Here is a 12280-nt window from a genome sequence, read left to right as displayed (position 1 = left end):
TGGACACTAGGGTCAACACCCTTTCAACAAATATAGGAATATTGCCATGGGATTTTATATTGACCTTAATTTCAAAGCATAGTGCCTCCTATAGCACAGTACCCCAGCCACCATACGGGATAATTGGCTTGGAAACGTCCAGAGGAAAATGTGCAGCTTACAGATTCCCAAACCCCCCATACAGCAGTAGTCTGGTTTTCCTTGGAGGTCTCCCGTCCCTATACTGACCAGATCTAGAACTTGCTTCTGAAAGGATCGGCATCCACGGTGATGCTGCTGCAGCATAATATCAATAATTCTGCCCTCCTTTATTGCAGGTCACGAACTTTCACTATTATATCACTATTTCTTTCAATACGTAATGCCAAGGCAAACTGAATTGTGGCTTTTGAGTGAATATTCGAGGAATAATGTAGATAGGCTCCGTTAATTGCAACGCATCACTGCATAAGGTACATCATAAGAGTGTCATATCATCTATCATAGGTAGATACACTGTATAAACACATCAGATAAACATCAGCTCAACATTTATGCCAATATTACTGAATAGGTTTTCGTCTTATCTAGTACAGTATGAATATCTTAAGCAAACCCCCTGCCTAAGCTCAGCAACAAATGGTATGAAGTCTTATCTCGTTATCTAGCTACACATCCGCATGAGCTCCCGTGCTCCTCATTGTCGTGGTTGCTACAGCGCAGTATTTAAATCCCCGGGAACAGTTTGTACAGTATATCTGCGCACCAAAGGCGGAAGAGACTGCGTGATCTGATGGCGTCATTTCCACCCCAGTGAGACAGATGGCCAATGATTGGCAAGAGCGTACTAATACAGTGACTATACTCGCTACATGGAAACAACTTTTCGGATTAAGGACGTACTGTTGCTGAAATCCTCACCATGTTTCATTAAGATCTACCATGATAAAAGTGGCGCTTTCGTGTCAACGCATCAATGGATCACTTCGAAGAGGATTTAGTAAACGCCTTGAAAGATGTCGTTAACTGTAGCAGCTGGCAGTGTTTGGGAGGAAAATATCTGTTTAAATCCAAGTGCACCAAGTAATTATGAATTATGCACCAGTGTATCTCACATTTTCTGTTGTATTTCTAGAAATAAGTTTAAAAATATCAGCATGCATCTTCCAGCTAAAGGACTTAGATTGGTCGACTGGCACATGTTTCAGCCGCTCCGATAAAAGTAAATATGCAATGAATTAAGTCGTTGAGCTACATATGTGCAGTACTACATACCTATATGTTTTTCATAGCTTACTCAAGGAAGGTTTTATCACTATAGCTTTCCATGAAAATGTTCTTTGTAGTATATCTAATTGCAAATATTTGGATTTTAATGGGATCTTTTTGAAGGCTATACAAGTTGCTAAAGTAAATAGTACTTTAATTTTATAGCTCCTTATTTATATGCCTTATTTTGTTTTCGAGGCTGTATTCTGAGGATGGTGAAGACATAGTTCTAGTGCACATGGGAGATGACCAGTTCTGGGCCATGGATTCAACCTGTCCTCATGAAGGTATCGGTATACATTATATCACTGTGTTTTTGTGTAGGTCCATATGCACTGTGAAACCTTTTCATGTTTTTGATCATTTTGGCCTAAACCTTTCCTGATATACTTCTTGTATTTAACTTTATGGGCCCCGACCCTCAGAAAAAATGCTGCAGTTCTGCAAATTGAGCTCTGCTATTTGTGATGCCTGATGATGTTACCCCAAACCACAAATCTAACACACCTATGCATATCTGCATGCCTGCAGGAGGCCCCCTTGATCTTGGTGATATTGAAGATTTAGGCAATGGAAAGCTGGCATTGATCTGCCCCTGGCATCATTTTGACTTCTGTCTGGAAACTGGAATCTCCTCCACAGGACTGCAGGTAAGGTCTCAGTGCAACAGGACTATCTGTAGTGGAAAGAGAATCTGAAGTACTTTGCTATTAAAATCTACTGTACAGTATTATCAGATACCTTCTGCTATCCACTCCTAAGCTGTAAAAACGCACTGTGTAACCTCAAATTGGAAATGTATAACCCCCTAAATTGCTGATTCTAGGAGATACTGACCATGACATTTTAGAAAGGTTAGGCTTTTATCTAGGTGTCAGAGCACAGACAGTTCAGCCATCATCTGAGCAGTGTACATGCGCCTTCAAACATATGCTCATTTCTTTTAAGATTCTGTTATGTTCCTTCTACCCCGGTGGGCTGTTGTCTTTTCAGAACCAAGTCTATGAGGTTCGTGTGTTCAATGGAAACATTTACATCCACACGCAGAACATGCTGTCGCTAAGTCCCATACATGAGAAGACTGCTGCTTCTTCTGGTAAATACTAAATTGTGCTGTATATTTTATTATAAAAATATTATATAATGTGATATCAACAAAATCAGTGTATTTCCATGCATGAAGCGGCTGTAGATTATAAATTATCTCACATCGTGTTTCGTATTGGGTTGCAGAGCATGCTTTGATGACACAGCCGCTAACTTGGTAAATGTTTCTCAGGCAGATTGCCTCCAGAGATTCTCCCTGATCCTTCTGAAGACACCCTGTGTTTCTGGGCAGCTAAAATCCTCTGTACTCCTGACCCCAAGGAGAAGGTATGGTTTTACATGGTTGTTTTCCCCATCGCAATGCAACAAACTGGGGGAAAGTAAATAAGGACAAACAGTTTACTGTTATTAAATGTACACGTTGCGTTACCACTAACAAAATCAAAACATCTCAATAAACTGATTTTACAGTAATTTCATAATTACTGACCTCAAATGACCCAGGGAAGTGCAGATTTGCTTCTATCACATTGAAAAGAACAGCCGTTTTAGTTTAGTTTTAATTCAATTTCAATCTGTGGCAAAAGCCAAATTTTTGGTTGCTCTAGGCATTATTTGTTAAAGGATATAATATGTTAAAGACTCAGACCAGATATCTGATTTTTACTTATTCTAAGTTTTTTCAGGGGTGTTTATTTAGAGCCAGACCAATTTATGGCTCTTCAGAAGAGTTTGAAGCTGTAGCCCTTATGGAATGAAATTTAAGGAAGAAAAAAAAAAGACTTGGTTCCCCAGTCGTATGGTTATGCTGAATGTTCCTCTGTGCTCAAGGTCGCACTGACACAGGAAGTTCAGGGGAGGTGGAACTCTGGGAAGATAACAGAAGTGGGGCAGGTGGTGCCACCAGAGCAGCCGAGCCGGCAGGAGAGCCTGACAGTGCTGCAGCCGGGGAAGATCAAGCGTGGTAAAGGAGGCACACTGGTGAGAACACACTGCCAGGGCAGGAGGGCACCGCCACTGCTGGGGCATGGTGCACACTGAGCCGCCACATTTACAGGCTGGTAGGAGATGAATTGGATTCACGGTCCACGGTCCTGGATCAAATTCTCGTGACTCTCATGTCTGTTGTTTTCTTGTTCCACCTGAGCTGTTAATTATGTAATCGAATTGTAGAGTTAGATAAAACATTACTCCTTGATATTTTTTATTTTTTTTTAATTCACTTTAAAATCTACACAGCTAGGAACCAGCATCTTTCACAAAGTAGCAAGCTAGGAAACTATAAAGGTCTAATCACATTGTTAGCTTGAATAAGCAGCTGAAAGCACAGCTGAGTGGTAAACCAGCTGACATTGTGATCACCAAGACCAAGAAGCTCGGCTGTACAAATAATCTTATATCATCAGATACTGAAGGAGGAACAGGGACAGGGACATCGGTTATATTTTTTGGCACAAGTCTCTTTAACTTGTATATCGCAGAATTAATGTACTGGTTTTTGACTGTTTTTGTTAAAAGGCCAGTAGGATCGCTCTGCTGCATTCCCTGGCCAACATCGAGCAGTGGGCCATAGACCTGTCCTGGGATATCATCGCCAGGTTCTCCACTGTCAGGCTGGGCAGTGGTGAGCCGCTGCCCCTGCAGTTCTTCAGCGACTTTGTCAAGGTGGCTGGGGACGAGGCCAAGGTCAGTGTCTTCTAGCATGTGGCTTATACCATAAGAGATAAGATCACTTTATTGGCCATATACAATTTCTTGTATTAGGAATTTGTCTTTTCGCATACCTCAACTTGCTCTCCATCCATGAGACACACAGACACGGAGTGAAGCTTGGGGTCAGAGCACAGGGTCAGCCATTTTTACGGCACCCCTGGAGCAGTTGGGGTTAAGGGCCTTGCTCAGGGGCCCATCGGAGTAGGATTCCTCTGCCGGCCGTGGGATATGAACTGGCAACCTTCCAGCCACAGGCGCAGATCCTTAGCCACAGGGCCACCACACCGCCTTCACCTTCTTTTCATAAAGGCAATTAGATACAAATGAATAGAGTAAGGATTGATTTTTATTGCACTGCATGTACTTATGTACATTACAATCTTGGTTTAATCACGAACGTATTTAGAAGATACTCTTAAGTCTTCACTATTTTTCACGAAATTTGAAGGCACACAACAATCACACTGACCTGTTTTAATATTGTCAGTCCACAGGTTTATCTGTGCAACCTTACTGCGCTCTGTATGTTAAAATAGTGCTAAAATTCTAATACGTTTCTCAGGAATTTCCCAGCACTTTTTGAAGATTACAGATTCTGAAGTCTGATGTGACTTGTCTTTATTGAGCCTCATCTTTGCTTTTCAGCATTATCATCTTTTAGAGCAGAGGATAATGGAACTTGGCAGCTTTTTTGGTGCCCTGCCTGTACACAATGGTAAGAACAAAATGCATTACGCCTTGTTGTGTCTCATTTTGAACTACGTAAATCCTGTTTGCATTTCATTAAAAAAGATGCTGCAGTGCAGCATTACTTACTGCATAGTTGTTGGTCCTCTCTTTGATGCACAAAAAGGGAGATATTCATAGTTTTCTAAATTTTCTTTACACAAGATAGTAGGAGTCTTGAGTACAGTACGCAGGTATGTTTTTGAAGCCAATACATTGGCTTATTGCAAGAAATGGCTGGATGGGATCCTTGGATCAATGAACTGCTAACTGCTATTGGACCAAATGGCCTCCTCTCCTGTATTCTCATGTTCCTGTTCTCTTGTGGGCATTGGCATGCTGTGAAATGAGATCTATATTTTGGCCGTTCCTGTGTTCACAGGATTGTGGCAGTCTGCTTCAGAGACGGCCCACGATCTGTTGGCCAGGCTGGCAATTGTGCACATGGTACACGAAGCCAGGTATGGTGGATTCCCTTCTGGCCCCCTGCAATTGGGTGCTAACTTACTTAGTATTCTCTTTAAAATCTATTCTTGCAAACAGAAGTGGACAACTACAGTAAGTGTACATTTAAAAACATCTCTGAATATGACCCTCTCCACTTACCCTGTTTAGGCAGTCAACATAACTGATGGTTCCTAGGATAATAAAAATTGAATATTTCCATCCTAGATTGTCACACCAAATGAAAGAAGAAAATAGAGGTTATTTGCTCTGTCAGCTCAACGTTAAGGTATTGTGTGTGTGTGTCCTGTACTGTGGAGTTATCAGTCCCAGTGGTTTTATCTCCGCAGGGGGCTGGATGTGCACCCTCAGACTCTATCCCGCTTCGCAGCTCAGGGTGACCAGAGCTCTGTGAAGGCACTGGAGGTGATCTACGCTGACGAAATCACCCACGTGGCCGCAGGCCTGCGCTGGTTCACCTACATCTGCACCAAGGAAAGACGGGTAGGCCACAAACGAAAGCCCCGCCAGAGAGATCGCTGTCCAGATCTACTACAGTGTGTCCGTCGGAGCTGTTAATCGTGTTAGCATTTTGTCCCTGCATAGTCGATCATGATCATCAGGTTCATGAGCACCAGGATCTGCTGCTTTAAGGCAAGCAATATATTCTCTTGTCTAGGACTGCCTGTCGACATTCCATGAGCTGGTTAAACAGCACTTCCAAGGGTACCTCAAGCCACCTTTTAACATTGAAGGAAGAAAAACTGCTGGGATGACAGAAGAGGTAAGCGATTGAATAGCAGACATATCCAGGATAAACTGAAACCCTTGTATTCTTCTATGCACTCTAAATGTAATTTTAACATGACTTAGATGAGGAAAGGGTGTTTTCTTCCAGCATTTCATCACATTTATTTTCATTTGATAAAACCTTGCTTTTCATCTGTATGTTTGCTTCTTTTTCAGTGGTATCTGCCTCTAGTCAAGCCTTCCTGTTAACAGAAGAGACGAAGAGATTAACAGGAGTCTTAGTATGTACTGGTTCTGGAAATAAGCCATGATCTGAACAGTCTCCTCTTTTATCTGCACCATGGAAGGAGGTCATGAATCACAGGAAAAGACGCCAAAATCACTCATCAGCAATAGTCAGAATTTTCAGCTTTTTGTGCAGGGTTGTGCAAGGGTTCTGATCAAGGGCCCACACCTTACTAAATTACTGGTCAGCTGTTGATCATAAGATGACTCAGACTCTTCCAGATTTCCTGAAGACATTTCTGTTTCTTTTCAGTCCTGGGTGTATGAAAATAACATTGCTATTTATTTTTAAATATATTTTTATTTGAAAAATGACTGTCTTAAACCAGACTTATCATTTTTTACAACTTGGTATTACAGCATCTTGTCTTAAAACAGACAAAAAGTAGACAATTATAAAACAAATATCACCAGATTGATCAAGCTGAAGAGTAGTGTGCATGATTACTTCCACGGCTACCTAAATAACATTTTGTTTCACCATTTCTGATTGAACTTCTTTTCCTGAATGAGAATCTCTGGGTTGTGGTCTTGGGTTCTGAAACAGGCACTCAATATATGGCATGGAGGACTTCTTTAGAAAATACTGGTGAAGATAGCCATTGTAGAAATCTGCTGCCGACAGTCTTTTCTTCAACTTAACGGCTTTGAACCCCACCCAGCCGTCCTAAAATACAGAGATTTGACATTGTTTGTAAACATTTTTTTCCACCAGGCCTCGTGATCAATTATTAAATCATAATAACATGACTCTGCAGGATTTATTCTCCTTAAAAAGACAAAATACAAAGTTGTTGGTCCCATATTTAGAAGGCAAAAAAAAGCAGTGGGAAAATGTGAGGCATCACAGCTTCCAAGAAAATAACAGCTCATCCATTCTCCTGTTTGGTCATGTACCTGTTACTAAACTGCACTTTTCATACCTTGCAGCGCACAAGCAGAGTATTTGTCTCCTTCTTGAACTGTATGGAGCCTGGGGCTGGGGCTTGGGCTCCTTCCGTTTCTGTCAAGTGGAAAGGCATTACTTTTATTACTGTTGTCATAGACCTCTGCACTGTATGGGTACACACGGTCTAGAACATCTTTACATTGTGTAGAATTTACAACTTTTCTGTTGTGGACAATAAACATATCTGCAGATTCAGGGAATGGTGAATGACAAAACAAGCACAAGCTGTACTTTTACACAGATGGTTCAACATTAAACATCCTTGAAGCTCAAAGATATTCTCACAACTTGAACTTACACTATTCAAGATGACAATTCTGAGTAAACAGGCATTTACCAGAAACTGCAGTTTTGAATTTTCCAACAAAATCCAGCAGCTTTATTGTTTCTCCCATCCACAGTGTTCGGAGGGGAATCTAGTGTAAAATCAAATACAATAGCAAACTTGAACAGAGCTGTTTTTTACAGGCACAAAGTGGAAAAGCAGAAGTATGACTATGAGCTTCTAAAAGAGTATTAGAAGACACAACTGTCTTCTCTGTTGGCTGGGAATGTAGGATTCAAGTACTGCTGATGAAATAAAGCATTTAGATTAAAAACGTTCTAAGACCTCTTACAGTAATAATAATAACAGTTCTCCTCATATTCCTTGCTCGCTCTTGTAATTAATGGACTCCTGTGGTTAAAGGAAGCTCTTACCCGAAATGAGATGGCTCGAAACAGACAGCTAATCTGATCACAAGTCTGCTCCTCCCAGTTAATCCAGCTCATTGCAGTGCTGATTTTGGGAGCTGAAAACAAAAAGAAGCATACTAGTGATCCCACTGGAACATCAAAAGAAAAATCAAGAAGAGAATGTTGTGCCATTATGGTTTAATAAATAAAGGGGGTGCTATAGTTTGGATACCTATTACTAACACGTATCTAAAAAAACAAAAGTACAGGAATACTGTGTCTTTCAGTCTTAACCAGTAATTATTGCTTGCTTTACAGATAATACAGTCCTTCTTATGCTGCAGGTGTTGTCAGCCTGGATGTAGCAGTGCTACGTTTCAGTGGACAATTAATTCACTAAATAAGAGAAAATTAGTATTAATATATTTTTTTGTTTTTCTTTTACTCTTGTAATTATAATAGCACCTTTAGGTTTAACTGAGCAGAACTGCAGTGTGGGTGTAATTTCAACTATCAACAGGACTGTAGTTTTAACTGTTAAGTTTAACTGAGGTCTGACTGTTGTGCCCATATGACATGCACCTTACCTAAAGTGGCTCCATCCTTGGACTGTTCTCGTCTGTTTGCTATTCTTTCTGGTAGGTTCTTCAGAGTGCAGATTAACTGGAAAAAAAAATCAAATTTAAAATTTACACTGTAAAATCCCATCCTTTCTCCATGTCATTTCTTTGCTTCATCTTTGGGTACAGTACTGTATGTCACTGTATGCAATGGTTATGAATCTGCATTTTTTCTACATCAATTTCTCACGAGAACTTGTTCAGTATTGAAGACAGCTGTGCTGAATGCACTAACAAAACCTGCATAAATAAGGAAAGTGACCCCTTCCTGTAGCAGAACAGATTAAAATAATTCTGGGGATATTTAAGGCAAAAGGCAATGAGCAGGGCTTAGCTGCAGAAGAAGGAAAACAGTGTGCAGGAAAGCTAATATGTCTTTAGATTTGTTTATATTACAATATTAAACCTCAACTATCACAGGCAATTACAAACTTATGTAAACTTAATCTAAAACCCTTTGAACTGAGACAGGAATTTTGCATCAACAATAAGAGTGGTCTTATCCTGGCTCATGCAGTTATCGGCTTTTTACCATCTGAGCTCCCATGGTGGCCAGAGTGGCTCCTAGCTGCTCGGCCGTACAGTTTGGTGGAACTGGATACAACTCCTGACTCAAGACCGGGCCCACATCAAACCTGACACAGGATCAGAGCAAGAACCAATATAGAGTGAAGACTTTACATAGAGCAAACCTTAAGACCTTAAGTAATTAAAGTCTATGCATTCAACTCATGGTGTAGAACAGTGCACAGTGATCAAAAGGCGCTCCCACCTCTTGGGTCTGATCTGCATGATGGTGACCCCAGTGACTGTATCCCCATTGAGGATGGTGTGAAAGACTGGAGCTGGCCCGCGCCATCGGGGCAGCAGGCTGGGGTGGACATTAAGAATGCCACTGAAACAGAAGATAGTGTTGCGTTACATGATGGAGTGGAGAGCAGTTTTCTCATTGCTTTAAATGAACACATCTCACACACTTACACTCTAAATAAAAGGAAGTTACATTTGCTTTAGGTTTCGTAGATAGCTACAAAACAAATTTGTCAACAGCTTAAGTACGCTTCAGAACTGTGATACTGGTCTGTGCTACTATAGGTTTAATACATGATTATGTAAAAGTTGATTGCACAAAGGATCTTGCTTTATTATATTATTGCATACACAGAACATATTCAATACCAACCAGGTACAAGTGCTCTTTAAGACCAATAAACAGAGGCAATTCAATTCCCAAAGAGTTGTGGGAGTACAGAACGATCTGCCCAGCCACATGGTTGAAGTCAAAATTTTGGCCTCTCAAATAATAGCTGGATGAGATTTTTGGATTAATTAAGTACTAACTACCAAATGTGCTAGAAGGACCAAATGGCTTCCCCTCCTTTGTAACCATCTTCTTAGCTCAAATCCAAATATTTGGTAATCACTCACTATGGAAACTGGTCGATGAGATTCTTTCGGAGAAGGCAGCCAAAAGACACTACCACACCCACGTCAAACTGTTCGCGGAGGTTCATGTGTGGCCAGTCATGGATGGGAAGATCATTCTGGCTGGCAAATCGTCTCACGGGCAGCTCCTTAGGCAAAGTAACCACTTCAAGGGTGTCTATAAGTCTCTCGCTGTGCTTCTGTCTGTTACACAAAGGGAAACATTAGCCAGAACAAAGTATTTATTAAACATTAATATGTCTTCAACAAAAGTTCTAAATGATCTACAAAGAGCCAGTTAGGGTTTTAGTTTTGTACCCTTTGAAAATATCCGAATTTTGAAAGCAGTGCCTGTTTCTTGCTACTTCTATGTGCTAGTAGCTTTTAGACGCACATGATCAGAATCGCAGGAAAAGGGTAGATCAAATACAACAAAATGGGTGGAGTGGTGGCTCTGTGGTTAAGGATCTGTGGCTGGAAGGTTGCTGGTTCAAATCCCGCAGCCGGCAGAGGAATCCTACTCCATTGGGTTCTTAAGCAAGGCCCTTAACCCCAACCGCTCCAGGGGCGCCGTACAATGGCAGACCCTGTGCTCTGACCCCAGGCTTCTCTCCCTGTCTGTGTGTCTCATGGAGAGCAAGCTGGGGTATATGAAAAGATAACTCCTAATGCAAGAAATTGTAAAGGGTTAATAAAGTGATGTTCATTTTTGTTCGTGTGCATCTTAGCAAGGCAATAAAGTCGGATTCTGTACCTAGACTCTGTGAGAACTTTCAAAGATTCCAGTGCGAAGTCATCTGTCCCAAAGAACACAATCCTCCAGGGCGGTCTCGCCCGTGCCTTGCTCTGACTAAGGCCTTGGGCAGACGAGCTGCAGCGAGAGCTCTCAGAGCAATCGGAAAAAGTCCTCAGGTCCCACAGCACCTTCGAATAGCTCTTCAGTCTACACCCGTTACCCCCAAAGAGCTTTGTATAGCCGACAGATAAAACAATCCCGTTCGACCCAAGATATTTGAGGCGGTTCAACATTTTTCAGAACGATCCTCACTCCTCACCCTTTCTGAAGAGACAGAAATTTACGTATACATACATTTAAATAGCGTTTTTGTAAACACTGACAAGATATATGTAGATATCTGGAGTCGGTACTTGTGCCAGTTGCTGTAATACAGGTCATTCATGTCAAACGTGTAGCGTTTACTTCTTCTGTCTCACTTTAAGGCTAATGTCTCCTAAAATCGTAAACACAATTATTTTCTTGGGAAGTAATTTCATCTGTCTTTTCTAAACTGTAGATTTGACACATTTTGGAAGACACTAACGTTTCCCACAGGGCGTCGCCATCTTTCTCACTTCGTCGCTTTTACTTCCTGTCCAATGCGTAAAAATCCCCTCGCAAGGGGAGGGCAAAACCCTTCAGTATTGCGTTCCCACCTTCACTTCTTCACAGTTCGCCCAGTCGCGATAACACGATACGAAAATGACAACTGAACTCGAACATCTAATTTCGCAAACTTCAGCAGCTATGTATTGAAACTCATTATATAAGTATATGTTGTATAGGGTGACCAGACGTCCTCTTTTTTTCTCGGACATGTCCCCTTTTTTGAGACGTAAAATATCGGTCCGACCAGGATTTAATAAACTTCAAAAAATTGTCCGGGATTTTGTTTTGCTCGTTATACGGACTGTGTAGACAAACATAGGCCGACATATTTTCGTTTGTTCCATGCTTTACCGGTAGATGTTTTGAATTTACACGCAGCGTGGTACTGTGCGTACTGCGTAGCAGACGTTGCTAGGAAACGCGGAGGGGTTTGTTTGAAGGAAGGCACGCAATGCAGTTTGAGCCAGCTGACAGCTAGGACAGGCAGAGCCGCGCTACGATTGAACACCAGATCATAAGTACAAAAGATGCCCAAACGAAAGTGTAAATTTACAGACGAGTTAAAAAATAAATACCCGTGTTTTCGACTTGGACGTGACGAGTAGGAAGCCGAATTTATTATTATCTGTAGATACACGTACGTGTCAGCAGCAAATAAAGGCGCTAGCGACTTAGAAGCCCATGTTCACTCTACAAAGCACAAAACTGCTGTTAAGGGAGAGAGCTCGTCAGCAAAAGTGACAGACTATGCTGTGAGACCACATTTCACACGGTTAAGCATCACAATAGTTACAGAACAATGGATTGTACACCTGCCTCGATAAAGAAGGCATTCCCAGAGTCCGACACGGCCCGAAAATTGTTATGTGGTCACACCAACAGAAGCCATCATTAATGCTGTGATTGCACCGCACTCTGTTGAAACAGCTCTAAAAGTGCTTGAAATTATATCTTAATGCGGCATTGCAACTGATAGCAGCAAACACGGTACAGTCAAAATATTCCCAGTCA

At 41.4% G+C, this 12280-nt stretch overlaps 2 protein-coding genes across 3 annotated transcripts; one reads left to right on the top strand and one right to left on the bottom strand.

Moving 5' to 3' along the window:
- The first annotated feature begins 796 nt into the window (after positions 1-796).
- On the top strand, positions 797-6525 carry LOC148831389 (uncharacterized). 2 transcript variants are annotated; one of them, XM_088922152.1, is made up of 12 exons: positions 797-1062; positions 1447-1535; positions 1780-1898; positions 2242-2344; positions 2528-2622; positions 3127-3276; positions 3814-3981; positions 4654-4723; positions 5117-5195; positions 5529-5682; positions 5858-5962; positions 6145-6525. In XM_088922152.1, exons 1-12 carry the CDS (start codon positions 956-958, stop codon positions 6175-6177), a joined length of 1272 nt encoding a protein of 423 aa, XP_088778278.1. In that variant the 5' UTR covers positions 797-955; the 3' UTR covers positions 6178-6525. The 2 variants fall into 2 exon arrangements, with proteins under 2 accessions (XP_088778278.1, XP_088778279.1); XM_088922153.1 differs by having other exon boundaries at positions 833-1062; positions 2296-2344.
- On the bottom strand, positions 6495-11262 carry mtfmt (mitochondrial methionyl-tRNA formyltransferase). The gene is made up of 9 exons (XM_088922154.1): positions 10637-11262; positions 9886-10086; positions 9230-9352; positions 8990-9092; positions 8425-8500; positions 7862-7953; positions 7500-7578; positions 7137-7216; positions 6495-6880 (listed from the first exon to the last, which is right to left on the bottom strand). The coding sequence occupies exons 1-9, from the start codon at positions 10909-10911 to the stop codon at positions 6674-6676; spliced, it is 1236 nt and encodes a 411-aa protein (XP_088778280.1). The 5' UTR covers positions 10912-11262; the 3' UTR covers positions 6495-6673.
- Between the last annotated feature and the right edge of the window lie 1018 nt (positions 11263-12280).

Source organism: Atractosteus spatula, chromosome 7, assembly GCF_055471065.1.
Source record: "Atractosteus spatula isolate fAtrSpa1 chromosome 7, fAtrSpa1.hap1, whole genome shotgun sequence".
NCBI lineage: Eukaryota > Metazoa > Chordata > Actinopteri > Semionotiformes > Lepisosteidae > Atractosteus > Atractosteus spatula.
This window is presented reverse-complemented; position numbering and strand designations above follow the sequence as displayed.

Coding starts and splice junctions, on each gene's coding strand:
- LOC148831389 (XM_088922152.1), top strand. CDS start 956: ATGGATCACTTCGAAGAGGATTTAGTAAACGCCTTGAAAGATGTCGTT. Junction 1,063..1,446: donor TTTAAATCCAAGTGCACCAA/GTAATTATGAAT, acceptor TTTGTTTTCGAG/GCTGTATTCTGAGGATGGTG. Junction 3,982..4,653: donor TGGCTGGGGACGAGGCCAAG/GTCAGTGTCTTC, acceptor TTTGCTTTTCAG/CATTATCATCTTTTAGAGCA.
- mtfmt (XM_088922154.1), bottom strand. CDS start 10,911: ATGTTGAACCGCCTCAAATATCTTGGGTCGAACGGGATTGTTTTATCT. Junction 9,353..9,885: donor CTCATCGACCAGTTTCCATA/GTGAGTGATTAC, acceptor CTTCTGTTTCAG/TGGCATTCTTAATGTCCACC. Junction 6,881..7,136: donor CTCTGCTTGTGCGCTGCAAG/GTATGAAAAGTG, acceptor TCTGTATTTTAG/GACGGCTGGGTGGGGTTCAA.